General features: G+C 33.6%; 2 protein-coding genes across 6 annotated transcripts in view; one reads left to right on the forward strand and one right to left on the reverse strand.

Moving 5' to 3' along the window:
- The window catches only part of Lrt (Leucine-rich tendon-specific protein), a 63,719-nt gene that overhangs the window by 6,748 nt on the left and 34,484 nt on the right, over window positions 1-22,487 (reverse strand). The gene's annotated exons all lie outside the window — the stretch shown is intronic.
- On the forward strand, window positions 12,830-20,062 carry LOC145724470 (lysozyme-like). Of its 4 annotated transcripts, none has more exons than XR_014177008.1 (6): window positions 12,831-13,161; window positions 13,397-13,650; window positions 16,611-16,699; window positions 16,808-16,871; window positions 17,256-17,703; window positions 19,871-20,062. XR_014177008.1 is itself a non-coding variant. In XM_081972764.1 (6 exons), coding segments are annotated over exons 2-6 (420 nt in total). In that variant the 5' UTR covers window positions 12,831-13,161; window positions 13,397-13,511; the 3' UTR covers window positions 19,873-20,062. The 4 variants fall into 4 exon arrangements, 3 of the variants coding, with proteins under 3 accessions (XP_081828889.1, XP_081828890.1, XP_081828891.1); XM_081972764.1 differs by having other exon boundaries at window positions 17,256-17,381; XM_081972765.1 differs by having other exon boundaries at window positions 17,256-17,341.

Consider the following 22,487-nt stretch of genomic DNA (forward strand, 5'->3'; position numbering starts at 1 on the left):
GTTCAGCTTGTCATGGCCTACTTTACAGTTTATTAGATACTGTACAAAAGCAAAACATTTACAGAGAAACAACTGGGAGAAAGAGTCCACAAAAAATTGCACCATCCTGATTGTTAATGCGTTCGAAATGCCAAAAAGGGCACTATTTTAAATGGGACACTCTGTATATTATTAAGTCATTTGATGCAGCTTGTCATGGTCTACTTTACAGCCTTTTATGTACTATACACAGTGATTGATGAATTATTGTGATCTGACAGCAGAGTATAAATTAGTAAAAAACCTGACAGAATATAATTTCTTTTTGCCTCAGAATCTATCATTTTAAGTCAAAATTATTCTTTTTCTCCTCTTGCTTTCAACTTTTTTTTTAATATGGAAGAAAACAATTTTTGGCGCAAAAATAATATCCACTAATTTTAGGATCTTCTATTTTCACTTCTTCTTTTCTCCTGTCAGTAATGATTGTTTTCCTCTTATCTAAATCTTTCTTTATTTTTCATTTCAAATCTCCTTCTGTCAGTCTTCTTTTCGTTTTTAATCGATTTATCTTTGATCAATCTAGTAGAATACAAATTTTTGACGCAAAAGCAGTAAAAAATGTAAGTTTTGAGGCATTTTTTGCGTTCTTGACTTCTTTTTCTTCTTGTAATAGCATAACTCTTATTTTCTCCTTTCAGCTTTTCTTTTCACCTCTTGTTATTTTTAATCTGTTAAAAAAATACAATTTTTTTATACAATTAATTTTTGATGATTTTTGCAACTTTAGAGCATGGTTTGACAGTTTTGACGTTAGTGACAGTTGTCACGTGATTGTAGAACACTGTTTAGCTAGACGGTCACGTGACAATTGGTAAAATAACTGTCACAAATCTCAGAAACACGTTTTATATCAAATACTGCAAGAAAACGTTTCTAAATTCTGATTTTTGCAACTTTTGAGCACAGTTTGACAGTTTTGATGTTAGTGACAGTTGTCACGTGATTTCAGAAGACTATTTAGCTAGACTATGATGTAACAATTGTCAAAATAACTGTTAAATCTCAGAAAATCGTCTTGTTTCGAAAACTGTGTTAAAATGTAATTCTTACAAATTCTAGTAAAATTTTGACAATTCTGACAATAGTGACAGATATCACTAATTTATTTAAGAAAATGACTGTTTTAAGCGCATTTTTAGAATTCTTATTAAATTTCCTATTCAATAAACTGAAAAAGTATATTATGTACTATACACCTTTTATGTACTATACACAGTGATTGATGTTTGTAGGTATTTTTACTCAATAGCTAACTCCATTAATTATTGTGATCTGACAGCAGAGTATAAATTAGCAAAAAACCTGACAGAATATAATTTCTTTTTGCCTCAGAATCTATCATTTTAAGTCAAAATTATTCTTTTTCTCCTCTTGCTTTCAACTTCTTCTTTTTTTTATTTTTTTTTTAATCTGGAAGAAAACAATTTTTGGCGCAAAAATAATATCCACTAATTTTAGGACCTTCTATTTTCACTTCTTCTTTTCTCCTGTCAGTAATGATTGCTTTATCTAAATCTCTCTTTATTTTTCATTTCAATTCTCCTTCTGTCAGTCTTCTTTTCGTTTTTAATCGATTTATCTTTGATCAATCTAGTAGAATACAATTTTTGACTCAAAAGCAGTAAAAAAACCCAGTTTTGAGGTATTTTTTGCTCTTTTGACTTCTTCTTCTTGTAATAGTATAACTATTCTTCTTGTATACTACTTATACAATTTTTTTATACAGTCATGTATGTTTTTTATTCGTCTGTTGTTTTTATTCAATTTCAAATATTACACACATTAAAAAGAACATTATTCTTTTTTGGTCGTATAAGTCCAGTAATAAATATGTCAATACTTAGTTAAACCAACCTTTTCTATTTATTGCCTTGTATGTCACATTACCAACCATTATTTGGTTTTAACAACTTAATTCTGCCCACCAAATTAATAAAATATGCAAGTGGCCAAGACCGTTAAAGCGGAATTTTACGATCAACGCAATTGCAAAAACTAAACAGCTACAATGTGCGTCCCAGGCACCGTCAAAGTACCAACAAAGAACCCATAAAACGTAATTTTAACCATCCCGTTTCACAAAGTACCTGGGTCTAAGAAAATAGTTAGTAATCGGTAATATGTTAAGACGTGGGAGTCGAATAAACCATTCATGCTTTGTAAACTGGTGAATGTAAATTTATACAGATGGAATTGATTGGGCAAACTTATAGACGATTAAACGGTCTCTTATAACAATTGTCGTGAAATTTGAGATTTTTGTGTAATATCAAAGACGGGAAATTTAAGGATTTTTTCTTTGATGCTAAAAGTCGTAAATTTTCGCAGTTTATTTACGACATCTCAACTAAATTAACAGTTTCAACAGAGTTTTCTCGCGTTAACTGTAATTTAAGTGAGAACTGCCACGTTTTCGCCTACAATCGGTGTTAAATCGCAGCTGGAAACCGAAAAAACCAAACAGAAAAACGAAAAAATCGTTCCGAAAGGCATCAATAAAAATGCAAACTATGCCACAATAAGAACGGGTTTTCGAATTTATTCCATGTTCGAACCCACGATTTCCGCCTGGTATTCACCTATCGGTACGGACAGCTCATTGATTTCACCACGCTATTGCTCAAGCCTATGTAAATAGGTATCAGACTTTAATTAATAATGTTTCACCTTTATTAAGTCCTTTTCGATTTAGATAAATGGTTGTTCAATAATCAAAATTTTATGTTAGAGCAGTTTCCAATGGATAATGACTTAAAAATTAAGCTTTTCAAATAAAACAAGGAAGTATAATAAAGAAGTTACTCAAATTTTACAATAATTCACTTGTTGCAACAAATGAGCTTAAAAAAGGTAAAAAATTAATAATTTCACCATCTTTAATTCCTGAGAGTTGATTATTGTCTATTATTCGTAAGATTATGGGTTTTGGGGATGGCCTGGCAGGCCTTTGAATATATTGCACGCAGTATCCACAGTGTTTCTGTTAAATCCTAAAAGATATATTTTGTTTGATACAATACAAAAAAAGTTAAGTTTAAGTACTTGGGATAGTTTAAATTTTGTTTGCTAAACGAGGCGGAATTCGTGGCAAATGGAAAAATCAATCACTAATCAGCTCCAGATACCGTAACCAGAATAATGTGATCATAATTGTTAAACCGTAGAAAGCAAGAAGAGAACTCTGAACTAAACTAAACAGTTAAGTATTTTCTTCTACTTATTACACAAGAAATACTAACAAGAAAAATGTCATCAGGAGTGACGACATGATTGAATTGTTGGGCAAACGTCCCTTCCTGGAAAAATCCGCTTAAGAGGAGTTTGAATCAGATGATATAAAAATTCGACTATTTTGGAGCTCTGAATATTTTTCAACAACATTTCGCTGTTTCTTTTTGCCATACGTTTCTAGAAGTGATATTAATTATATTTTTTAATTTAAAAAATTTGATATATTATATTCTATATTTGTGTGACATAGGAATGTCCTATGGGTTGTTTAGAGGGCGTGTGACCGTGATAATATCATAAAAGTTTTTACCATGTATTTGGGTTTCGAACATTATGGAAAAACTAAAAACAAATTAGTTTGCTTTTAAAATAAGCCCAGTTCGTGTCATACGAAGTTATGTTATGGTTTTCAACTATTTTAAGATTTTTTAGACATCTTTCAGACTTCCTGAAAACATTTTTACTTAAGTTTTGATGGATTTTTTAGGGACCACAAAGACATTATGCAAAGTTTTTATTTTACACCAGGGTGCGTATTCTTAACACGAGAGAAGGGAATTATTAAGAGAAAGACCTGTAGAATGTGACAGAAGCCCGCCATTGTCAGCTTCTTCAGTCACATTCTTTCAACACTTCTCTTAAGAATTTTTGGGGATTGAGTTTTTCATATAATAATATGACTTGTAAAAGTGCGTCTGCACATACACATTTACTAATAAATTTATGAGTTTAAAAAAATAACAAATAATTTTAAATCATTTCAACACATGACCAAATCAACATGGAATGAGGGGAGCAGCCCAGACAGTTTGGCAACCTTGCCAATCAAGTTGGTTCACTTGATAGAATTTGTCGATTTGGGAGCATTGCAAAGTCAATTCGAACCAAATTGGTAGAGTTGTCAGTTTGGCCGCATTGCAAACGCATTACAAACCGACTTAGTGGAATTTGACTGGCAGCAATGCCATATCAATTCGAACCAGTTTGATAGAACATCAGTTTAGCAACAATGCAGACGCCCTACGAATTGCCTTGGTAGAAACTGACAGTTTGAAACCATTCTCAGGTCAGTTCGAACAAAATTGGTAGAAGTCAAGTCTGATCATATACATTACATTATTATTTGAAACAAATTGGACTCACCACTAGTCTTTTTTGATAACTACCTATGTTACAACAGAATATTCAAAAAACTTCTGAAAAAGCAATTTCAGAGGAGTGGACAAAACACAAAAACAAAACAAAGAATGTTTGAAAATCAATATTTACTATTATCTTAATTACTTTCAAACGAATTATGTGATATACAAACTTTGTCATTGATCAGTAAAATTTTTGTACTGTTCTTGATACTTACGAACTTCTGAGTAACATTGTGTATTAGGTCTAACAAAGCAAACATATTAATTTTAAAACATAAAGTACCTGAATTTGTGCATTTACTCCCAAAACCGATTGCAAAATTCGTCCATTAACCTCATTGATCTTCCTGAATTTGTAGTATCAATCGCCCAAATTGTAAATTTAATACCGTCAAAATCAGTACGCTACAAGAAGGGATATTATTTCCAAATTGGCTTGAAGGAGCTTATTTTGCAAATCTGTCCAAAGGTTGGAAATGGTCGATGTGCTTTGAATTTGGATATAGCCAGCTGACCGCGTACTTGAGAAAGCAAAGCGTGGAAGCTCAAAATAGCAAATAGCAGATTTTTGGAAGGCGGATGATATTTATTTACTTATTTATTGTGCTTGGTTTAGCTCAAAAAATCGTAAAAAGAGAAGCTTTATAATACCAAGCCAGCTCAATGATGGAAAATATTTACTAAACTACAGTAAATACAAGCCTGAGTTAAACCACCACGTACCATTCATAACAGGCTGTTCTTCTCCTAAAGGAAGAGGGAGTATGCAGTGAGCAATTTGGTCACATTCCCTCCGAAATCGGTCGATATCCTTCCTAATCCTGAAGAGTATATTGGTGACAGTTTTCAAAGATTTTCATTTTGTTTTTAGCTACTATGTTAGCAAATTCTGGCAAATATATAACTAAAATTAAGAGATTAGGAAGTTGAATCTACAGGAAAACCTAAGAACCAACGAACTAGTAGAGAAAGTTATTAAGTATAAATACTTAGAAACAACTGTCAATGAAAGTAATGAGTACACTGAAGTATCAAAAAATCGCCAAAACCATATTTAACAGGATGAGAAATGTGTTAGATCTTAGAGTCAGAATATTGAGATGCTACGTTTTCTCGGTGGTGCTTTATGGGATGGAGTCCTGAACGTTAAAGATAAATATAAGTGATCGACTGGAAGCATTTGAGATGTAGTCATATACAATGATTTTAAGAATAAGTTGGGTAGAAATGTTAACAAATGGGGAGGTAGGTACTGGAAAGACTGAGAGAAAAAAAGATATTATTGAACGCAATTAAAATAAGAAAGTTGCAATATCTGAACCATATGTTGAAGGGAGAGAAATATGTTTTGTTGCAGAATATTATGCAGAGAAAGATACAGCGGAAAAGAAGAACAGAAAAATGGCGCATTTCCTAGTTAAAGGATTTGAGATAATGATACAACTGAATTTCCATAAAGTTTGAGTTGTTTAAAGCTGCATCATCAAAAGTGAGAATAGCCATATGATGGCACTTAAAGAAGAAGAAGAAGGAAGAAATTGAAAGTCCACAACGGTTGCTAAATATTATATCAACACAGGAAATATACATACACAAAACTAAATTTTTATTGAAAAACCTCTTCAGTCATAAAGCGATAAAGCAAATCGTTTTAAAAATGCAAAAAAATTGTTCCACTTGGAAAAAAATAGTACATGCTCAGGTGGAAAGTGTTTGATTTCTGTAGAGAAATTAGGTAACTTTATCTCACACACTGACAGAAATTAAACTTTTCACCGTGGTTTGTATACTATTTTATTTTCAACCATTTATCAGAATCTTATCAAACTTTCAATAAATCATTCAAGTTTAGTTAAGTTAAATTAAGAAGTTGGTCAACTTGCCAAAATTCCATTTAAAAAAGACCAATATCTTTGCATTACATGCAGCAGTATCATCTATATTTTGGAATATTTAAATATGAACTAGAAAACAATCAGGCGTAGCACATTGTACCTTTACTGCAGAGTCCATTTCAGTTTGCTCTCGGACAAACTGTGGGACTGGTCATCTGGCTGTATTGATAGGGATTTACTGCTTGTAGGTTTTTGGAGTATATTTTCTGCAATCTTCTTTTTATTAGCGATGGAATCTTCAATGTATGACTCTGCAACTCAGCTCGAGTTCCACTCACCGTGTTTCTTAATGTTGATGATATTGCATCCAGATTAGCCAGCATTGTAGCTGAAGATCTACGAAAACAATGGCCGGTGTACATTTCAGGATCCTGAAGGTCCAAGTATACAGCTATTTTGCATGGCATTTTGCCAAAGGTATTTACTCCTATGCATTGTTTCGTAAATTTGCCATCCTTGTAAACTATGAAGAAGCGGCGATGTGTAGTATGGTCCGGACGTAACAATTTGTATTTTTTGTAGAGGTCAGTGTACATTGTATCAGAATTCTCATAATTACACACTACAAATTTTCTTATAACATGGGTCTTTGTGTTTGGAATCGTTACTATCAAGACGCTATAAGCTTCATGAGTTTCTCCCTGCGACAAGCTCCTGCTATCCCGAAAATTGTGGCGACTTTTATCATTAAATATACACCATTGGGTGCTTCAGACAGGAATTTTTCTACTTCCTCTCTTTCAAGAACCTTTGATTTCTTCGGTCTAAATCCATCATTGGCTTTCTTCAAGAACGCTGTTAGCTTATAGAATTTGTGAATGTCTATGTTATGCTTGACTTTTAAGACCAGCTTTATCATTGCTTGGAATTGCAATCGCAAACGGAATCTTGAACGTCTTAAATTTAATATTGATTGGAAAAGCGTCTCCTAAAAAGTATCAAACACCATACATTTGGTTAATAAATAATGACGTGAAATGTGCTTGAAGAATGTTCAAGTCGAACCATAATGATTACCTTACTAGGTTCAGGAAATGAATGATTGACATTCGCAATCCAATCATGCCTGAAGATCAGATCCGTTCATAACATCTAGAGTAGTTTTTCCTGTTAGTTGCTATTCCAATCGATCACCCACCCAATTTAAACATTTAAAAAATCGAAAGTCTTTATCGATCAGTCAACGTGTAATTGGCCGAACGGCAAGAAACCGTCAAGTTCCCACCGTACCATTTGTTGTACCGACAATACCGATAGCAAAAATGCATCGATAAATACGCAGATGGCGACCAGAAGTTATATGAGGCCCAAAAAAGGAATCCAATTGAAAATGCCGGGTAACGCAAGCCGCAAGATCGGCGGAATGTCGAATCAAAACAAAGATGGACATACACGTTGGAGAAATTAAAACCAGCAGAGATGAAATCTCCGGTTTATGAGACTGGAGTTTTTACCCGGTAATAGATATGCTGAAGGTGTATTGTTTTTTACTCGTTTATATAAGGATATGCTGCTTCGTTAAGCTCCTAGTTTACCATCAAGTCCTCAACTTTACAGTATAGGTCAAGATTTTCCATATAGACGCATGGGAAATGACCTGATGATGCCTTTGGTCAATTTGAATGGCACGTTAAGGTCAAGTCCAAAAAAAAAAACTTATTATAAAAAACGTTCGGTTACGTAAGCTCGAGACAATGAATATTTGATGTTGTGACGAGCTTGAAGTATTGTTGCTAAAACCCATTCATATATACAGGGTGTACATTATTTAAAAACGACAAAAAAACATGCATCAAGGTGTGAACCTCCTGTCTATAATGAGTGTGCATATCACTGATCGTCATTACCAATTCAAAATAATTAGAGCTTTTCAACACAACAATATTGTCAAAGCTTGCAGATTGTTTTCACTCATACAATATGCAACATATGGGAGTCTCAATGATAATACAAACATAATTCAATGTTGCAATATTCTGTTGCCCGACACCATAATTAATCCAGTTATCTCTTATTTTTTACATCTTAAATCAACGCGTCATTAGAATATTATTATCAAACTGTACAAGCAACAAAATGTCTTGATATTATCTGGCGCTATTTGGTCTAACGCCAAGAGAACAAGTTATTACATGGATGATTTAACTCTGATTATAATCGGATTTATTGCTTAAGGCGTACTTGAACGCCCATGCTCAACCACGAGGTAATTAAAGTGTAGATATAGTGTTTTTTTAGACGTAGTAGGAAGCAGCCGTATGTGTGTTGAATGTTGAGATTTTCACAGAAATCGGTAACGTTTGATATGCCCAAAAGGTTGCAATTGCTTTCTATTTTTCAAGGTTTCCTTCCGTCGCCACCTTCTTTAGCAGATGGTGGCAATTTATTAAACCGATATGGAAATTTCTAGTCTAGTTGAGGGGTCACAGGCACAGAAATGTTAATACAGGGTCTTCCGAAACTATTGTGCCAAAGTTGGAAGGTTAGTAGGTTTCGCCAAAACAAACGTATATTTGCTTATAAACCCATAGGCAAATGCGCCTTATTTCCATACTACAAGTGTTACAAGATAAAAATAAAAATATGTAAGTAAACGTCATAAAAACACAAATTTATTAATATACTTATACTTACTTTAAAATACTTTATATGAAACATAGTGAACAATCAGCAGCCCCAACAATCTTTCCTACTAACTCTTCCTCTGTTTCAACAGGAGTGGTGTACACAAAAGTTTTCATGTGAGCCGCGAAAAAAGTCACATTTGTTCTTCTTCTTCTTTCAGAAGCCCTTTTGCATCCACTCTTGGGGCCTATTCTTGAAAGCAGGGAACGGAATTCTCAAGAGAAGTGTTGATAGAATGTGATAGAAGTAGCTGACAATGACGGGTTCCTGTCACATTCTACAAGTCTGTGCGCAATGTGCTCTATTTGTTCAGGGTTGGTAAAAGTGGAGGTCATGCATTTGGTGCGCTCCTGCGTCAATATCACAATCACTCTTTCCTGATAGTTTTGGTTAAGATGTTCCTTTACAAGTAAGGAATAATGTTAAAAGTTTTTTAAAAAATCCGAGTTTTTAACACATTTTTATTTTGTGACACTTTTAGTACGGAAACGTACGCCTAAAATACCCCTATGGGTTTATAAACAAAAAAACGTTTGTTTTGGCGAAATCTACTAATTCTTTAGTTTCGGAACACCCTGTATAGTCAATCATTAGAGTTTGAATTTTTTGAAGTCGATAGATTTATTGGTTTGGGAATGTTAAAGTGGTTTGTTACTGGTGTTTCGCTAACAACTCGTCACAGGTGTATTTCTTTCCGTTTCTGAGATATTGGAGGATGAAAATGAATATACGTGTTTACCGTAACATTCGCAACAAAAACATTTTCCAAAAGTCTCATGTTCTAATTGGTACTTCTTTATGATTGGTTGACTTGAACCAATCGAATTCAATATTTATGTGTGCCAAGGAGCAAACCAATCAGAATTTATATTTTGGAAGTTTATTAAAATCTGCCATTTTTTTTCAAATTAGATAAATTATGTTAGTGGGTATGTTAGGTTAGGCTAACATGACTCAAAGATCTGAAGTTTTCAAAATGATGACCTTTCTTCTCTAAGACACTGTCTGAAGACAGTTTGTCACTTTCTTGACAAATTGACAAACATATCTTTGGTACAACAACTCCTTCTTTTCCAGCGTTCAGCTAGGTATTAATATAGTATTTAACTGCTGCTTTTTTTCATAAAACATTGGTCGTAGAAAAAATTAGATGCGCAACTCTGGAGTAAACTGCTTTTCGCACCCTTGTACTTTGAAACCCTTCGCTTGGCGTCGGAATTGTTCGCGGGAGCGAAAGTTGCTTTTTCCTCCCTAGTTGCGCAAATAACTACCATATTGTTAGAAAAGAACTATTATATTTTTTTCCCCATTTTTATGAGACGGAATTCACAACAAGAAAAACCAAATGAGTAACTCGTCTCAAAGAAATTACAATCTTTTGTTGAGTTTCGGTAAAAACATTTTTGAAGAGGCAGGTCTTTAAAGATGACCAACCAAACATGTTGTTATTTTGGTGGACTCTTTTAGTAAGCGTGGTAGCGATTTTCTCTGTCTTTTCTTGTTAAAAACAAAGACAAATCCGTTATTTTTTTACACTTAGCAACTAGAGGCACAAAAAATTATCATGTTGTTATAATAAAAAGTAGGTCGAGCAAGTGGGATTTCGTAAGGGGTTTAGTACTATCGACCACCTGCAGACACTTCGAACTTTTATTGAAAAAGCTATAGAATATAATATAACCCTCCATTTGGCCTTCGTCGACTACCAAAAGGCTTTTGACTCTGTCGAAACCTGGGCAATTCTAGAATCCCTACACAATGCAAGGATCGACTCTAGATACTCAAACCTCATCAAACAAATCTATAATAACGCTTCCATTCATGTAAAAATAGATGATGAGTTAAAAACCGACAGTATTCCAATCAAAAGAGGAGTAAGGCAAGGAGACACCATCTCACCAAAACTTTTTACCCTTGCCCTGGAGGATATCTTCAAAAAGCTTGACTGGCAAGAGAACGGGATTAATATCGATGGAGTGCGTCTAAACCATTTACGATTTGCCGACGATATTGTGGTCGTTGCCAGCACAGGTGAAGAGCTGAAAAACATGCTTCGGGAGCTTCATCGAGCATCGCTGCAAATTGGACTTGAAATGAACTTTAACAAAACAAAGATCATGAGTACAGAAGACATCCAGGTGACCGTTAACGACCAACCCCTGAAGGTTGTCTCGGAATATGTTTACTTAGGCCACAAAATTCAACTTGGCAAAGAAAATCAATCTTCTGAAATCACTAGAAGAATAGGCCTCTCCTGGGCAGACTAATATTTATAGTTAAATCTAGTGAATTTCCTATAAATTTGAAAAGGAGAGTGTTTGATGCCTGCGTGATGCCGGTTATCACATATGGACTAGACAATGGCAATTACCCGAAAATTTGCCAATAAACTGCAAACCACCCAACGAGCAATGGAGAGGGCTATGATAGGAATCACTCTAAGGGATAGAATCCGCAACGAGAAAATTCGTAGAAGAACTAAAGTGACAGATGTTCTAAGGCTTGAGGCACAACTGAAATGGAGATGGGCTGATCATGTGCAAGGCAGGACGACCACAAGTGGGCACATAGGATCCTAGTTTGGCGCCCAAGAGAGACCAAACGGAGCATTGGTAGGAGAATAGAGCAACATCGTCGCGCAACATTTGTTGTAGCACAACAAAGACACAATGTCATTGCATTTAAAAAATCTCACCAATCACCATCACGAAACATTGTTCCGTCCCATCAGTTCATAACAACCCAACCAAGCATATAGTATGCTATGCCTCTCAGGTTTGAACTAAACAAGCTCCATATGTCTTCTTCATCTGTAAGTGCCTATTCGTTCCGAATATTGGCAATCATCCTGATAACTTTGTTTACAGCTTCTTTAAATAGATCGGTAGTGGTTTTTGAGAACCATGTTCTTAAATTTTTAAAGTCATGATATTCTCCTTCTGTAGTCTTCTGCCATTAACTTTCCCTTGGGGAATGGCTTTAAAAGGTAATATTTGCTTCCTATAATACATCCGAGATACTTAAGTTTCTTGTCATGATGATGTTCATTACTTCCAAGTCTTTCATTCTCTTCATCACTAGATTGGTCACTCGGTCCAGTCATGATATTTTCAGTATCCTCCTATATAGCCACATTTCGAAAACTTTGAGTTTTCTTTGTGTTGTGTTAGTTAATGTTCCCATATCGGAGAAGTCTGATTTTGATGTCTATGTTGAGGTTGTGACATTTATTGGTTGAAGGCGGTTCTTGCTTTCTCTTTTCTACACCAGATTACTTGTAAGTGGCCCCAATTCTAATGGTCTAGAACTGGGTTATTTCGTATTTTTCGCCCTAAAACTGACGATTTTAGGCTTCTTAGTAAAACCCCGTTCGTTAAAAGGATACATAAAAATTGCTTGCACAAGGAATTCATCATTCTCAGAATTTGATAAAACTCTTTTCTACATTTAGGAACTACCTTTAGAAAGTTATGTTAATTAATTTCTAGTACATCGTATTATTTTTGTGGAGTTTATGTTTTTCTGCATTATATCTCTAAGAGGAGCTGGTTGATCATTTTAAAAATTACGTGATAGCACCATCCTGGATAACTTCACTGTAATACAAACTATTAATATTACTACTGTGGTGATATGCATTATGTTACATGACTGGTATATCTAGTTAGGTTTCGACAAAAAATATGTGAATATTTTCATCTGTTCTGCACTTCCTCGGTATGGAGCAATAGCCTTATTTGTTTCTTTGAACATGTTTCTGATATGTGAGTTTTGGAAACTGATAAGTGAACAAACATTAAACATCAAACTGGACGCGTGTTCACCAATCGAAAATCTATGCGCATATGATGGTTGTATAAATAAAATACATCAGTATAATGATCGAAAACAATCACACATTACAGCATTCAAGAGTCAAGGTTCGCGGTAACATCCGCATATGAAAAAGCTCATACCATTTGACAGTCAAACGTGTGGTACACCGTTATAAAACGATATTAATTTTAAATCAATCTCACGTCGTTAAATATCTGTTTGTTTATTTCAAAGCGAAAACAAGGGTTTTATTGCGTTTGCATAATATTGGATTAGGTTATAGTGTGTGTAGCTAAGCGGATTAGGTTGTGCTGGTGTGTTTGAGAGTAAATATCGTCGGCTTAAAACTTAAATCAGCTACTCCGCAGTTAAGTGCTTAATAGAATCAATCCAAAGTTCGGATTGGAAAGGTAAGAAATTTGCATTTAGTTAAAGAGATTTCTTGTAACAAGTTTTGAGGAAATATTCGCAAAACTGGCAAACTTATTATCCTTTTTAAGCAGCATTAAAACTTCCACAACTGCATTATCAATAATTTTCATCCCGCTTTCAGAGTTCCTTTATTAATTAAAATTAAATCCCCCATCACTATACCACACATAAATCAAACAACACTGGTACCACCAAAACCACTTCCATTTTCAGCGATCCGGTCTTCATCGAGAATTCACAGGAAGAAAATTGGTGGAGTTCACTAACCGACGGTTAACTAGCCCCGAACTTCTCAAACTCGTCATTTAATTAGGACCCCCAAAAGGACATGAAGAAAGTTTGGTTTTTTGCTTGGTTCGTGCTCGTCCTGCTATCCGTACACGACGCGGACGCCAAAGTGTTCACCAAATGCGGCCTCACAAAGGAACTGTTGAATAATACATTTGAGCGAAGTTATGTCGGGAATTGTAAGTTCACTTTTTAAAAGTCGTCCCGTAAGGGTTCAGGTGTTTGATAATTGCGTTACTTGTTGCCCCCTCTTGCCCTTCCACATTTTTTTTCGCGTTTTGTTGCCCTCTTGAGGTCAAGCTGTATATGTTTGGTAATGCAAGTTATATGGTCGTGGAAATACCCGGAATTAATGAGCGCTTAAAATAAGCAATTCACATTCCTTTTAATCGTGCTGATAAAATTAATAACAATAATAACACACTGCTTGTTGCTATATATTTTTTATCGATGAATTATGCATTAAGTTTAATTACTCAATTAAGAGTTTACTAGGAAGTGCATTCTTGTTAATTGAGTGATTTTAATTTAGCTAGAACCCATGAGGAGCGTTCATTCAAAAGCAGACAAGTACAATTTCGACAAAAAATTATTAGTGTTTGGTCGACATGGTACTGGTAGTTTACATTATTTCTATGGATTTTACACTAAATTGTTTAGACAACCGCATCGGGCAGAGATACAGGGGCCTAAAATGTAATGCGTTAAATCAGTCAAAACAAGACAGAACCTAGTAAACGTTATTACGGTAGCAACAATAAAGTACAAGCCATAAATAGACATACCCAAATAAATATTTCATAATACTGGTGTTGGAAATAACAATAAGATATCGACAAGTATATCGTATATTTTTAAAAGTACCATTACGTTTATGTGGTTCTAGTAAACATATTTTTATAAAACTATTGTCTGCTTTATGTATATTATGTGTGTAGAAATTCTGTCTTTCCCCAAAAATCTTTGTGTATAAGACCTGTAAAAGGGGTAAAATCAACTAAATAGCTCGCTAAACCAAAAAAGACATATCTGTCCATTTTTTCAAGTTTTCTTTGTTAATTCTATCCATATTCTACCCACATCATCGCACCTGTTACATTATTTATTGCATAATTTCATATTTTAGACCACCAGCTGAAAGGAGTTTGTGTTTTTCTTTCTCCAAGTTAATTACTTTATAAGGAAAAGTCTGCTTTTAAGGTTTTAAATTTAAAATATTTACCATTTAACGAACTTTTTGTATTTGGTCCGCACCATACAGTTTATTACCACTGATTTCAACGAGGCGTATACACATTTTACATTAAAAAGTTCAAAACTTGGAAACCCATAAAACTTGAATGACAGATGAAGCTGCGACATTATATGACTGAACATTAGTGCTTTTTTGAAAAACTGTGAACAAACAATCCAAAAATTTGTTTCCAGAAGATGCTAAATATAATAATATAGCACTGTTTTTTTGATTGCCTCCCATGTCTCTTAAGTACTACTATTCTGTTAATAAAGTCACAAATTGACAGTAGTTACAAAATTTGATAAACCAGAGATGTGCTGTGCTATCATTTGCAGCGTTATTACAGACATTACCAATTACTCAGTTGCAGTTTACTAAAGCTTTAATTATTGTATACTTTGTTAATATTATAAGGTCTGTTTGCAGAGAGAATCTCTAACTAGTAATCAGAAAAATAGATACATCCATTGGCCCTAAATCAGAAAACGTCATAGTCACATGAGCATTCAACCAATAAAACTTGACATTTTCTGAGTTGGAAACCAGTCAGATATCGTCTCTCTAAACAGACCTACTGTGTATGGGAAGCTTTATTTGGATTCATAATTCTGAACCGCCCAGGAACTGTTCTCTAACTGATTTGGTCCGTCTGCATGGATGGGATAAGTTTTGCTGTGTACTAATTTACAGCACAATATACAAATTATTGTGCAAATGGTCCAAACCCGTATTCGAAACAGTTCAGAATCAAAAACCCGAACAAAGCTATTGTGTTTTCTTTAAATAACCACTCAGTCTAATTTTCGTAAGGATAATATTTAAACTTGACCATTGCACCTCAAAAAGAGACTTAACGCAATAACTGTCACGTGACGTTAAGAATGACATTTTGACCTTAAAAATGTCATAGTGTATAAGTTAAAAATTAAAAAGCGGTCACGTGACTTTCAGGATTCCGTTTTGATGTTAAAAAAGTGGAACATGAACTTAAATATACATATAAAATAATTAAATATAAATTTGATTATTGAAAATTGTTACGTGGCTATTTTCACTGTAAAAAGAGTGAAGTGACTAGAAATGTCTCAGTTTAAACTAAAAAACTAAGATGTGACCCTTCAAATAATATTTTGACATTTTCAGGATCCGTTTTGACGTTAAAAAAGAGTAACGTGACCTTTAAAATTAAATTTGATGATTGAAAATATGTAGTTACGACACTTAGAGGCCTCTTTACGAAGTTACAAGGCAAAAAGTGATATGTGAGCTAGTGGGTGCACCAGCTTTGTTATTTGAACAGTTACAAAGCAAAAAGAAACAGTGGTGCACCCTGTTGGTGTTGTGCACAACTGTTTTTTTAACACTATTTTGACTGAAAACTACGATTATGTTATCACTTTTAATGTAATTTAGTTAAGTTGTGACACTTCTTGTTTTTCTTCTGTACCTACTATTTTAATATTTCTACATCCTCAAGAGGCCTAAAGGCCTTATTTATCTACGCCTAGCATGGTAATGACTCATTACACAGTTCATTTTCAGTTACGTAATGAGCGATTTTACCACACTAGAGCAATAATAATTGATTTTACCGCACTAGGGTGATAAAGCACCATAAGAATACAATAAAAACAATCAAATACTAGTGGCTGTAAAATCTATCATTACAAAAATAATTTCTGTGTAGACCACGTGACTTTAAAAATGCTCATATCGCACTAGTAATGTAAATAACTATTATATGATTTATTGCATTTTCGTATGCATGTTGCCTGATGATTTATAGTATATTTGTGTTTTTCCGTTTTATACCGCCTTCAAAAATTTGCCTGGTGCTTTTAATACTACTAGCAGCCCCCTAAATCCGGTACTGCATTTACTATAATAAAGTTTGTCTTTTAGGGGTATGTTTGGTTGAAAGTGAAAGTGGAAAAAACACCTCAAAGCTGACAGAAAAAGCTGACAGGAGCAAATCACTGGGATTGTTTCAGGTAAATATTTAAACTTGTTTCAAAATCACTATCAGGCATAATTATGGAAAGCTTGATTATCTGGATAGCTGATTCAGCTAAGCTGAACACTAATAACGCTAATTTTAGATAAACGACAAGGAGTGGTGTACGTGGGGAAAAAAGGGAGGAAAATGTCACATAAAGTGCGAAGGTAATGAATTCCCCATTTTTTTTTTCAGGATTAATTTATTATTTAACCAGTCAGTTTGGTAATTGGCCAAGCATAGAGGAAGCAATTTTAAGTGTGGAAGTTAAATGTCGAAAGTGTGTTCTATGAAACACTTTTAATTTCATACGATCCTATTATTGACTTTAAAAACTTGAAGCTTATTTTGCTATTTTGCAATACTATTAGAGGTCAAGCTTAAACCCACATTTGCATGACAATGTAATTTGCTTAACAGTAGCATGCCCAACTAAAAATGGTTACAAAGCAAAAAAACGTTCGCATCAAGATCATTTTTGTAAAGTGGGGATTTACCTAATATTTTAGTTGCTATTCCCATAAAACTCACATTAACTTTGCATGTTTCAGACCTCATTGACGAAGATATCAGAAACGATTCGGCATGTGCCAAAAAAGTGCAAGGAGATTTAGGATTCAGGGCGTGGGAAGGTTGGGTGAGGAGCTGTTATGGTCGAACACTACCATTTCCACCCTGTAAAGTATAATTTGGTGTATGAAAAAGTGAAAAACAATGTGTACAAAAATCATGAAATAAAAAATTTCTTTTCATTTGAATTAAATATTATTATGAACTAGTTATGGCAACAATGACAGTAAAGTGGAATGACGTAACAATTCAGTAGAAAGGTTTTGAATATGTACTTTTGTCATACGTCCAAATCACTACAGTATTCTTTTTATACTTAATGCAGGTAAATTACATATTATATAGGTATACAGATTATACAAAAAAGGTATTCAGTTTATATCTTAAGGAGAAGCGCAACATGTGATGTTCAACCAAAAATCTAAATAGGTATACTACCCAATTTGACGGTTTTTTTTGTATACTTAAAACCGTCCGTTAAAACCGTTTAATTAAACTAAATTAAAGTAAAATATAACTTTTGAAATTATTTGTAACTGCTCGAGTAAACAGTTGTTAACAATATATTATATAACCGAAGTGATATTTTCATTATACCAGAGCATGGTGTTTTGTTGTTTGTTGATCTTTTCACTGTTGTTATAATATAATAGTTATTTACCTAACAAGTGCGGAAAGTCATACTTTACCGCACTCCAAACGAGTTGTTCTACGAGCGTTTCCAATACTTGGAAAAAACAATAATTGAAAATAAATGGAAAATTGAAATTAAAAAATTTAACAATATTGTTCTTTTATACATATTTATATGTATGTAACTAAAATATAACGCACTAAAATTATTAGCACATTAAAATAATTAAGTACAAAAATAATACTTGATCATAATCTACTAATTTGATTACCATAAATGGGTTATTATATTGGGATGAACTAGCTCTAATCTACTTTTTACTAATATTAATAATAAATAAACAATTATTGGCATTTTGTAAGTTTATAGTACACGAAACATAAATTAACATAATTTAATTTTTCCATCCTTGTGCGGGAAAATCATTTCATTCCGCACTAATGCGGTAAAGTAATTTGTTTTTGCACTAGTGCGGGATAGTCTATATTTCGAGAACACAAATAATGAAAACATTAAAAAGCACTAGTGCGGAAAGAAATTATTTTCGCGCACTAGTATGGGAAAAATAAATTATGTTAGGTTATGTACCATATTTTAAATTGTTATTCCATACAGGGTTGTATACATACCATACTATATCATACAGGTGTCATACTTTCTAATTTGAATAAGATAGAGCAAACCGGCTTGCATGTTCTTATCTTAACTTTTTAAGATCTATTGCGTGGTCATATTGAAATATTTGACAGGTATCAGTTTTTTACTGACATTTTTGACACCTGTCAAAATAAAAAATATTACCAAATGATAGATTTCAAAAAGTTAAGATAAGAACAACAATCTCATTCTGGTTAGGAGTTGTATAATATTTGAAATTGACTATTCAAAAATACAATAATATACAATAATACATAAGTTGACATCTACTTCCGAATTAATATTGAATCCTAATAAACTTTTAATGAACGTTTTGGTTGGCAAACCCTGTGTAATAATTGTTCATTTATTATTAATATTAGTAAGAAGTAGATTAGAAGTAATGCAACCCATGTATGGTAATCAAGTTTGTAGGTTGTAATTATGTGGTTTTTTTGTTCTTAATATTTTTAATGTGCTTTTATATTTTAGAGGTACATACGTATGAATATGTATAAAAGAACAATATTGTTAAATTTACTATTATTAAAAAGAACTTTTTCAATTTTCACTTATCATTTATTTTGAATTGTCGTTCTTTCCAATCATTGAAAACGCTTGTAGAAAAAAATGATGTTCCTATCACGTGCGTAAAGTGCCTTCCCCGCACTCGACTGTAGTCAGCGTACGAGAAAGTATCACTTTCCTCACTTGTTAGGCAAATAACTATTTCAGCATTTTCTTTGTTCAAATATACAAATCCAAGTCTAATAGCATGTACAGGGTGGGCCAAATTGAACGTATTTAAATGGGAAATGCTCTTATTAATAGAGATAGGCGAAAACATGTCAGAAGTTAGAATTTGATAGAAAACCTAATGGCAAAAACCGTTAGTTAATATCTGTCACCCTTTTGACAGATATAGGGTGTTTTTCAGAATTTGAAATTTCAACTCATATGTCATTAAAAACGTAATTTTAAGGCCTTTTCAAAAATGAAATGATATACAGGGTGTTCCATTTAAAAAAACAATTTTTTGATGCGTAGTTCAAAAAAACCGTGTCTAATAGAAAAAAAACTATTTACACTACTGGATTTTACGCACAAGTTACTGTAGAAATGTATTTTCAAAAATAAAAAATGACGCACCTGACAGATATTAACTAACAGTTATCGCCATTAGGTTTTCTATCAAATTTGAGCTTCAGACACATGTTTTCGCCTATCTCTATTAATAAGAGCACTTCCCATTTATATGCGTCCAATTTGGCCCACCCTGTACACGAAATAAACAACAATTATTAGTATTCTACTGAAATCTTTCAGGACTTCTTGATGAAGACATAAAGGATGATTCCCGGTGTGCCAAACGAGTTTTTAGAGATTGGGGATTTAGGGCTTGGGAAGGCTGGGTGAGGAGCTGCTATCGGCGAACATTGCCATTTCCGCCTTGCTAGAGTTTGTTTACCTCCGATTTAATAATTTTATTTTATATTGTTAATACAAATTGTTAACTCAGATTGTGTATCATTGTTCTCACTCTAAGAGGGGAAAAAATTATTAAAACTTAGTTGTTGCAACAAACTGTGTTAATAAACAGTTGAAAAACTTATTTGCACTATTTTAAACAACTGTACCATTTTTTTAGATTCCCTCAGTTACACACGTGCTTCACCTTGTGCATGCATAACCAATTTCCTATTTTACATACGACCGTCAGAGTAAGTAGCTAAAAACATAGTCGATAAGTCAAACGTAAAGCTCTTGTTCTCCATCAACTACATTGAACGGCTTCTGTAAAAAATTGTGCATACACTTGCATAAGTAATAGAAAAAATATTGTATGGTATTCGTGTTAGAAGTGTTTTAAGGCATTCAATCGAATTGCATGATGAACAAAGCGAGTTCTTGCAGAAAATTTCACATGCGTGCCTTAAAATAGCACTTTTAACACTTATACCAAAAAGAGCTATTAAAAGACCCTAAACAAGTTCAATCAAGAGTAACTTGATTCTTTGAAAACTGTAATCAAAAAAGTGTAAATGAAGAACGTTGTTTTTCAATTTAACTCCATATAGTGTTACCTACATATTTTTAAAAAGGTAATTGTTAGGTTATTCCAAATTTGCATAAATATATAGGGTGATTTAAAAAAAAAGTATATTTGGTTCACATCTTAAAAACGATGTGCTCCAGAAAAAAGCGGATAAATATTTGGATTCTATGTTCATTTTTCTGTGGAAAGCCATTTGTAGCTTTTCTGCTTCGGTAGTGATAAAGAAATGGAGGCAGCTGTGGAAGGTATGACAGCTCCAACGTTCCTTCTGAAAAATTGAGCACAGGTACGCAAAAACCGAATTTGCTACTTTTGGAAATACCCCCTAAAACCATAGAATTGGAGATACCCTGTACATACAGTATGTCACACGTGCTCTAAGACATTTTATGCATCCATGCAATTACACTCAATTACAGACACGCCACGCCGCTGATACGCGGTTTCGTGCGTAAAATATTTCTTACAGCACTAGTTACAAACAACAACGTAATATACTGAAAATGAGTTTTGCTCATAATTACTTTGTATGGAATGACATGATTACGATTGTATGCCTAAGAGCCGAGCTAAGAGCTTAATGCAAATTAAGCTTCTTTTATAAACTATAATTTTGTTAAAGAATAGAGCTACAATTTAGTAATGAAATTATTAAAACTACTGAGAGAAAATGTCCACAGTCAACTAAGGAAATGTTATGCATTAAACTTGCGGCGCAGTGTATTAAAGACAGTCAAAAAAATGAACTAAACAACTAACCTCATATTAGAAACGTAACATAATCAAAAAAGTCAAATAACATTGGTAAAACGACTGAAACTACCCCATATTGCGGGCTGCCGTGTACAAATAAAACCGTAATAAGACCGGATTTGCAGCGGAAAGAAAACTAAACCTGGCGCTCTTTATCCGATTGAGTCAACCCCAGACTCCTAAATCCAGACTGGTGCTCAATTTAATTGCAAAAACGGAACAACTCTATGCAATCACACAAAGCCGTATCCATCAACATCAGCCCCTAAACAATCCATTAAAGTTTTCTCTACATTTTGGTGGAGCGATTATTACTATACTAGAATTCGCACCCCAGGAAAGTTTACGACCTACTCTAGGGCACGTTTCGCTATATACACGCAAGATAAACTGAATTACAATGTGAATTATTAAGCTCACTATTTTACCCCTAAGTCTGTGTAGTCCGCAATTGCTCTGTTGGGGAATTACAAATGTTCCACTAAGAGACAAGATAAGACCGGGGGACAATTCATAACTTTGTTATTAATAATGTGCGAAAATTCGACAAGCGATTGTAAAGCAGCCGCTCTGGAAATTTTCATTAGGGGTGCTTTCCAAAACGAGTTTTTCCCTTTTATGTTTTAATCGTTGCGTTGACGAAAAAACATATTAATTTTGGGGATTATTAATCGATGATGCTCATTAACGCTTGATGTAAATGAGAGGGTACTAAAATAGGAGTTTAATGTTATAAACCCCATCAAGTGTATAGAGAAAATATAGTGGAACTACGTATTGCACAATATTATTTACTGCACAGCTATTGAATTTACCAGAACCACAACCAAGTACTAGTCGGATTTTCTTAGAGTAATCGATTAATATGATTACCACAATTATAGCAGAAACCTGTATAAACGCGATTTAGTCAATTTTTGTTTAGATAGTACAATTGTAAGCAAATATTAGGTTTTTATACAACCTCTCTGGTAAACGAATGTTTCTCTGGTAATTTAGATGAATTAATTACTATAAAACCAAAAAGTAAAAAAGAACTGTAATAAAAACTCAATAAAGTTTTTTTTCCACTACTAACATGATAAACATCATTACTGACCGATTAGTAACTTGAGAAATTAGTTTCCTCTACCT

The sequence above is a fragment of the Ips typographus genome, linkage group LG2, assembly GCF_016097725.1.
Source record: "Ips typographus isolate SLU linkage group LG2, UJ_Ityp_2.0, whole genome shotgun sequence".
NCBI lineage: Eukaryota > Metazoa > Arthropoda > Insecta > Coleoptera > Curculionidae > Ips > Ips typographus.